This window comes from Charadrius vociferus, unplaced genomic scaffold (genome assembly GCF_000708025.1).
Source record: "Charadrius vociferus isolate BGI_N301 unplaced genomic scaffold, ASM70802v2 scaffold512, whole genome shotgun sequence".
In the NCBI taxonomy this organism is placed as follows: Eukaryota; Metazoa; Chordata; class Aves; order Charadriiformes; family Charadriidae; genus Charadrius; species Charadrius vociferus.
This window is the reverse complement of record NW_009647050.1, coordinates 628,787-637,556: the sequence shown is the minus strand read 5'-3', so window position 1 is coordinate 637,556 and position 8,770 is coordinate 628,787. Positions and strand designations below refer to the sequence as shown.

General features: G+C 49.0%; 1 protein-coding gene across 1 annotated transcript in view; it reads right to left on the bottom strand.

The window, feature by feature from the left end:
• FLNB (filamin B, beta) overlaps positions 1 to 8,523 on the bottom strand; it is an 83,967-nt gene extending 75,444 nt beyond the window's left edge. Inside the window, exons 1-2 of the mRNA XM_009895750.1 lie at positions 8,073 to 8,523; positions 1,969 to 2,110 (exon numbers count right to left, since the gene is read on the bottom strand). Of these exons, the coding sequence (XP_009894052.1) occupies positions 1,969 to 2,110; positions 8,073 to 8,523 (593 nt within the window). The remainder of the gene's footprint in view (positions 1 to 1,968; positions 2,111 to 8,072) is intronic.
• Positions 8,524 to 8,770: the final 247 nt, after the last annotated feature.

Sequence of the window (8,770 nt, the reverse complement as noted above, 5' to 3'; positions counted from 1 at the left end):
ACTGGTTTCCTGCGGCGCCACTCCCTGCCGGCTTGCCGCTGACTCATTCCGTGACAGCAAAGAGTCAACAGAATTACCCCATCTGCAGTTGCTGCATGCTGACTCTGTACAGGTTGCCGACAGACGTCCCATGACACTTACCCGATCAGCGAAAGCTGCGGTGAGGTGTCCCTGCGTGTCCCTGCCCCGGGGGAAGCCTGCGCCCACCCGCTCGCCCTCCCCTCGGGGGCTGATCCCCCGCACACTTACAGTCCTGGCCCGGAGATGCTCCACCGATGTCAAGAGAAGTGTACGTGTGCAAATCTATTCACATCAAGGCCGTCACACTGAAAGATGTGAGTCTGTCAGAGAAAAAAAATAAATCCGTTGAAACACAATCAATAAAGTCTGATTTAATTAAACGACCATAGCCACTCACCACTAAAATTAGAGTACAGATTTCCAATGATTTTCTTTCAAGGTTTTTATTCTAAAGCCTTTACTAAACCATGGCACTGTGCTTTCTCTCCCGTGAGCTAACAACTCCTCCCCCCAACTATGTAAGTTTTATCAGATAAATTTGTTCACAAGAAAGTAAGAAAGAAGCAAAGATGAAGATGAGGTGAAGTGGGAGTTATGCCTAAACTTCCTCTGCTCCCCAACCAGTAGGCAGCATCACCTTCTGCTTCAAAACTATCAAAGAAATCAGAGAGCAGATTTAATATACTGAAATGATGAGGTGTATCTCATGGCACAGCAGCCACTGCCTTTTCCTCAAATTACTGAGCAAAGCAGCAAGAAGGATGAAAATAAAACCTGACTTTAACTGAGGGATTTTATTTACAGAGCAAAACCGGCAACAGGCCGTAGAGGCGCCCCAGCAGGGTGCTCCCTGCCATCGGCACGGGATGGTCCAGCCCAGGGGAAAGCAAGCTGGAAACATGGAGCTGAGCCTTTTTTCAAGGGCTTTTCTCCCATCATCCTATACTTCATCTTTTAATAGATGCTAATTGCCTATCGACTTTGGCCTGGGTTGGGACTCCTTAGCAACCATTCCACATCCTGATTGTCTGATTGCTTATAACATTTTTATTTCCGTTCCTTTCCACTCCCACACCTAGCAATGCACACTCGCTTTAATAGCGTCTTGTGCCCAGGCCACACTGAAAGTTGAAGCCTCAGCCATTTTTTTTCTGTAGCAAAAGAAGTGAATAGAAGTTAAACAGGAAAAAGGCAGGATCAGTATTAGGACCTTAATTTTTTAGCTAAAATTTTCAATAGAGGTAACTTTTTTCCGTAGACCCAGCAAAGAAATTTTTCATCCCAATGACATTGTGCGACAACATGCTCTACACACATAAGGACAGCAGTTTCTTCGAGTGGTTTTGTACCACTTCATCCATCCATCCGTCCATCCATCCATCCCACCAGCAGCATTCAGGCATGAAAACAAATGTGAAGCACTCAGCAAAGTCCCAGTGCAGAGCTGTAAGCCTGGCTGCCCTGTCAGCTTTGCGAGAAGGGCAGTGGCACAGCCGGGACTGTTGTTGCTTGAGACCGCGCGGGGTTGGTGGGATGCTGGTGGTCTGGATGCAGCAGCTCATGTCGCAGCTGCCCTTCCCTGCACATCACAGGGCTTTTGGACAGAATTCGGCCTTTTGCATGCTGATTGCTTTCAGGATTATTGGGAAACAAAGACCGCTTTATGGGAAGAGGATGAAAAACAGCAAAATCATTTCTGCTCTGAGGAACAGATCTTATTTCCTTCCTTCCTTCCTTCCTTCCTTCCTTCCTTCCTTCCTTCCTTCCTTCCTTCCTTCCTTCCTTCCTTCCTTCCTTCCTTCCTTCCTTCCCATTCACAGATGACCCTCCCAGACATGGTCTGAGCAACAGAGGGGGCAGCCCTGGCATGCACCCCATCGCCTGCACGCGTGTTTGAGATCAGGAGAGGCACCGTGTCTGGGAGCTGCCTGGCCACAAGGGTGCCACCTGGCCGTGGCAGTGACCGCCGTGCCAGGCAGCTCCTCCGGCACCAATGCCTTGTCCTCCTCCACTGATGAGAGAGTCCCCCTGTGCTGCTCCGTGATCGGGTTGTTCTTGGGGTCATGTTTGGCCTGAAAAAATGGATTACCTTTGAAATGAAGTTGGAAGACACTTTAACACAAGTGAACGCATGTCAAGTTTCATCAGGAGGCAGAGAAGTAAAAACAAGCTAACCCATGAACCCGTACTTGCTGGAATATCGTCTTGGTATTGTATATTATGACAAGTGAACTAATGTATGCCTTGCAGAAATACCTTATGTGTATATTTTTACGTGTAGATGTTTGTGTGGACGTACGTGTATACGTACAGAGGGAGGGAGATTTCAACACTATGCTCTGGGGCAGATACTTTTTCCTTTTAATTTGTCCTGTATGACGAGGATCTTTCCATCCCATCTCTTCCTTTGCTCACTAGATGCAGATATAAGGAAGGAAGAACACTGTCATTGCTTTTTTGGTTCTCTTTAAGCAGTTGCAAAAACACAGCCCTGAATTTTTTCCACTGTTTTAAAAATACTCTTCCTCCCTCTTTATGATAATTCACTGCAAGGCTGGACCTAAAAAGACCCTGTTTATTCATCAGCAGACGTCTTCCAGTGCCACATACTTACTGTTTTATCATAGAACTGCTCAGAATATTTTGCATTTGAGAACGCATCCTTGACAAATGGAATGAATTGTAATGGCATTTGGTTTCTCTATTTTTAGCAAAAAGACATTGAAGAATGTCTCTCAAAGCAGAGAGACCAGGCTCTGTGAATTTGCAGGGAGCGGATTCTTGCTGTGTCGTCAGGAATAAAAAAATTGGGAGCATACTTTAAACTGTAAAGGTAAATAAAAGTTGGCTGGCCTTTATAGGTCTGCTGCTGCTCTTGCTGGAATCTGTGATAATCCTTAATGGAAATTTAATCTCAGCACAGATTTTTTATCACATATTTGGGGCCCTGGAAGCATACTGCGAGACTCCGCAGTGGACACTTGCCATTACTTTTTTGGGGCATCCTAAAAGCAGGGGGAAGTAGCAGCGCTGACCACCGACTGTTTCACTCAGGAAAGGTCTGTTTAAGCCTGGCTTGCAAAAGCAGAAGGGTGTGGGGAGCGGCGGCGCGGGCCCTCGCTGACATCAGTGGACAGGCAGCGCATGATGGGGTGACTAATGAAGTCTGATGTCTGCTTCGGGATAATCAGCTTTATCACGGTCTCATGTGATGATATGTTCTTGGATTCCTGCGAACCATGGGCTATTTATGAGAGATCCCAGCCATTTGGGACACTGGACGTGTTCTCTGCGTTATTCAGCAACAGCTTGCTTTGATCGTAAGAGGACAAGAATCGGAATTAGTATCAAATGTTAATCCAACATCTGCACGGTTTGCTTAGAGCAGGAATCGGCGGTGGCTGAGCATTCCGGGCTGAGTCTTCGCAGGTGGAAGGGCTTTTCTCTACCACTGGCAGATCACGGTTCCGTTATCACCTTTCTGAGGATCTGTGCAACTAGAAGCATCATCTTTTAAAGATTTCAGTGGTGCTGCTGATACATGAGGAGCACTGATCTTTTTCCCACACCACAGCGGACCCCACGCAAATGACTTTGAAGATGGATCACATCTCAGCAGAAACGTGGTGAAAAGCCAGCAAGATGCGTCCATCCTTTCCAAAGGCTTCTGTCAAAGCCGCAGCACCCTGAGGCTTTGTACCCCGGGGCTGTCAAAGGTCGAGAGTTGTCAGGGCAATGGCTTGGAAAAGGAACAAGTGGGCCATGGGCTATAGCACCCAGCTAGCTTTAGTAATTTATCAGGAGATTTTAAATATTTATAAGTTTTTGGCATGTAATAGCCTTATCCAAACACAGGACAGAATTGTGCACTGCAACAAAAGCCATGTGCACCAAATGCCATAAAATAAATTATAGCACATTCAAACCACTGTGCAGATGCTAATCCTCGCAGCGCCGCGGGGAGACTCGTCTGCTAATCCAGCACTCAGCCAGTAGCGTTAAAGGCAGAAAGTAGTTAAAGGTTTGGTTTTATCAGAAGCCGCAGACAGCGTAACTCGATGGGATTTTGTGACTAAGTGACCATAAATGGCATTGCCGCGCAGCCGGCAGCACCCAGCCTGGCTCCGCACCCACAGCCAGGTCCCCGGGAGCAGCAGCCGGTCTCCCACGTCAAAGGTTTCCAAACACACTGCACATTTTCTTCTCCCGGTACACCATTCACTGAGTTTTAAAAGACAATAGAAGTGTTTCTTCTCGATTGATAAAGTAGTCATTAAGCGTCTCCTTTTGTTACTGTGATCGCTACCAAGCGAAGCAAAACCGAGACAAGTCGTTCAAGTCAAAGCATGTATTCAATGGATTGCGTCATGGATTGCATTTTCCTTATTCAGCAGGTCCATGGAAGGCAAAGGAGTTCTGCACTATACAAATATTGGCTAGGACATTTGATACAACTTGTTCTGAGTTTTTCCATCTTCTTTTTCCTCCTACCTCTGTTATCCAGGAGAGACAGCAATACGAGAGCACGCAGCAGCGGTTCAGTCCACATCAGACAGAGGGATGTCTTTGGGCAGAGAAATCTCCAGAAATATGCTAACAAATATAACACTTCATCCTGGAATTTGTATTGAAATTTATAATTCGAAAGTCAACTTAGGCAACAGTTGCTTGTAGTAGCAGTTGTGTCTGGGGCATTTTTTTCATCTCTCTGTGTCTGGAAGAATATGATTTTTCTTCTGTACATAGAGGTCTTGCTGCATACATTATATATGTATCCAGAAGTTGAAACTGGTGCCAAAAGCAGCCATCCATCTGGCAAACACAGTGCTTTGCCAGAACTCACAGTGCTGCTGTTGTTTTGGATGCTGGATAGACTTGCAGCTGGAATTTAAAGCTCTGGTTTTGACACAGGCTGTAAATGGCCCAAGAGCAAGGCTGCTCCTGCTTTTTGCTATCCTGTGGCAGCTGAAATCAGGGGAGACAACCGAATCTGGAATCCACTTAGCACATACTGGAAGAGCAAGGACAGGGCATTCCCTGGGAGTGTCTCCCATTCAGGAATTCACCTCATTTCTTTGTCCAAAATCCCCTCGCTGCTTGTTCTTATGGAAATACCGCAAAGTTCATCTATTTTTCTAGGTTCATCTATTTTTCTGATTGACAAACTGCTGCAGGGTGTTTAATTTTACTTCAAATTTGTGAAGATGGTCTTAAGTGAAAAAAAAAAATGCATGCTCACAGCCATGGATAGTCATCTCTCTCTTTGCGAAACCCAAATAAAAGTTGTGTTGGTCCCTGAGGATGATGCCTGGTGGTGCAAACGTCCCCACAGCAGCGCCTGCTCCCAGCCAGAACCCCCACCAAGCACCAGGAACGCAGCGATGGCCACGCTGTGGGTGTCCGAGCGAAACATAGCTTACCCAAATAAATGTGACTCGACGTATCAAACACGAAGTTGAAAAATAATTTGAGAGAGCAACTCATTTTTAAAATAACTCAGGATCTGATTTCATGACCTGGGAAGTCAGATCCAATACAAAACCACACAATGCCTCAGTGTGCAGCTAATCACAGCTTCCTGCCCCGATCAGATACCGCAGGCACGGTCCTCATTAGACATTTTCTGTGCTTACTTCCAGCCTTACCTACTGCTTGTGTTTGCGTTCAGAATAACCAGGGCTCTCTTCCTAATATGGTACGCCCATTTTTCTCGGAGTTTGAGCTGCTTTTCTCATGCTTTTACTCTGTGAGTTGGAGTTCGCAGGAGTGACGGTGTAAAATCAGAATAAAACATCTCACATCTGCCAGAGCTCGTGGACTGCACAGAATTCCAGGTGTTCCCTGGTTACTCTTCGGGAGTTGTTTTAACCTGGGGGACAGATGAATAGTTGTGTTTGACTGCAGAGGGGCGGCCAAGCTCCTCCTCGGGACAGCTGGATGAAGCGGAGGAAGGAACGCTTTCCAGGGGAACAGTGTATATTTTTTAAACAAACCAAAGCCCTTCTGTGTGACATAAACAAAACTGTTGACCTACGTGCAGCCAAAGGGGGAGGTCGCTCGGCTCTCCTGGCGCGCGCCCCGGGATGCTGCAGCCACAGGGATGAGAATGCCAGTGCACGGACTGAGTGAAAACACGCACATCCCGGCTATTTCAGAGGAAAGGCGTGATGCTGCGCAGCGCTCATACCTACCGTCCCCATTGCGGTGTTCTCATGATGGCGAATAATCAACAAAAAAACCCCAAAACACTTCAAGTGGATTTGCGTTCTGCAAAAGGCTGAAGTCATTCTCCTTTTCTTTTTTTTTTAAACATTTCTCACAAAAATATTCCCAGACAGAAATCTTGCCTAAGAAGCCTTAAGTCTACTGACTCATTTTGAAAGCTACTTTACGAGCCCCTCCAGGGGCTGATAAGCCTTGGCTGGCACGTAAGGACACAAGGGCCACACATTGTTCTGCTGCTCAGCCCGGCGTGGTGCTGGCAGCCTGGTCTCGATCCAGCCGAGCCATTAGGGTATTTAACTTCCTCCATAAATGGTTGTATGTGTGAGGCCATATATTTGGGGGCATTCCTCTGCTCGAAAGGCAGCTAGCCTTTTAACCATGTTGCAGAATCAGAAGGAATGGCAGAGACCTCTGTGGGCAGCATCACATTGATTTGGGGGAGAATTAGGAATAACAAAAGGTGGGAGAAAAGCACTTGGACATGGTCAGCAGTCACAACCCTCCTTCCACCGTTCCCCTGCGTAGTTGTCAGTCAGTTCTGCTGTTAATATATTGCAGCAGAGCAATGTCCCACGCCTGAGCTCTGCCCAGCAACACCCTGCGAGGAGGAAAGGCGGAGGGGGGTATGAGGGTGCAAGAAGCACCAGCCGGGGGAAAAGGGCAGGGTGGTGCTGCTGTCCCGGAAAATAATGGGAGACGTCACCCCCGGGGTGAGCGGGAGGACGGTGGCAGGTTGGGAAACCCTGGGCTGTGCGTGCTGACGCAGCCCCCAGCAGGACCTGGGGGGGCTGGGTGTCCAGGGACGGCTCCCTGGGGTTTGTCCAGAGAAACTGGAGCCCCTAGATGGGAGAAAACAGGGCAGAAAGGAAGCTGAGAAGATCACCCATCTCTATGGTATGATCTGTGCCTTACCTATTCTCAGGACCTTTTCGGCGAATAAGCTTTTCCTAAAAACTCTGAGATTCCCCCACAGGGACCCCCACTGTGCTCTGGCTCTGCCCGTGTTTTCCAGGGCAATCCCTGCAATTCCCATATTCCTGCCTGTCTCACTGTAAAATGGGGATAATGGTGATGCCTGGCTTTTGCGAAGCAGCTCCAAAATCACCAGCTTAAAAAAAAAAAAAAAAAAAAAGCAATAAAAAGTATGCCACTGGGAGAAGATGGCATCAGAAAGGTGTTGCTGGTGGGGCTGGCTGGGCAGCTGGCGCCACTCGCTCCTTGTGTGCCTGAGAGAGACCTGAAACGGGAGATAATATCAAGAATGAGCCCGGTCACACGCTGTCTGATTGAAAAGGACCAAAAAGTAAAAATAGATCCTTTTCAGTCAAAGAACAGTGTATTTCAAAGGGCAATTCAGCCACACTGCAGTGGTTGGCACTGCACGTCACATCAGCCATCTGGTACAGTGCTCCCAGCGAGGAACCTCGTCTTTGTCATCCGAATGCACTGTGGCTTCCCTACGGGTTAAAACAGCAGCAGAGAGGCTGGTGAGACACAGGGGGGGAAACAAGGAGCCCTACCAAGCCCAGTCCTGCCAATTGGCATATGAAAGAACAAAATGTAGCGGGGGAGCTGGGTTGGGGCATGGCTTGAGCCCCTTTTTTGAGGGTGGTCACCGTGCCTTAGTCCCACCTGCCCCATTGCTGCGATGGTGGTGTTAGAGAAGGGAGAGGGAAGAGTGAGATATAGATACAGCAGTCTCAGGTAAGTGGTTTTATCTTTACAGCCATGGTGATAACGTGGAATGCAGCAGGATGGAAGCAATCCAACTGGGGCCAGCCTTGCTACGTGGGAGCCCCGCAGGGGCCTTGCAGTGGGGACCTCACGGGTGCCCGGGCAGGGCTGCAGGAGCCTTGCAAAGCTCTGGGTTATCACCGCTGCCCTCTCAGAGGCACCGGCTGCTTGCACGGGCGCAGCCCGGTGGCCGCCCAGGCGTCTCTGATGGCACTTGTTTGCTTTTGGCCTCCCTAAGACTTGAGCCCGGGGAGGGAGGTGGCAGCAGCTCCTCTGGGGACCAGAAACCCCCTGGTTTGCGACACACACCAGCAGAGCCAGGCGTAGCCACAAGAAGTCCCCTTTTCCTGCTTTCCGCATGGCAATGGTCTTCCCGATATATCTTTTTCTTGTTGGACTTCGTATGTAAACTTTTCCTCCACTATGCAGGGACTTTGGTCCTTTTGGCACCAGCCGTCGCTGGCTGGCAAGCTCCCGGTATGACTGTGTCTTAAAGCATCGGGCTGAGCAGGGCAAGCGCCTGCACACCTGCATCACCTCCATCTCCCTGGGGGCAACAGCTGGAAAGACTCAGCACCGAGAGCCTTCACAAAAAGCACAAACCTGACCATTAACACGCTGGTGCCACCAGTGCCCAGCTGGCACGGGAACCGCGGTGCAGCCACAGTGTCCCACAGAGGGATGAGCCGTGCCCTGCCCTGTGACAGGCTGGTTCGGCCCCACAGGAGCCTTCCTCCGGCTCCTTCGCCAGCCTCGGCGGTGATGTGCCTGGCCCCGTGCAAGCCCGGGG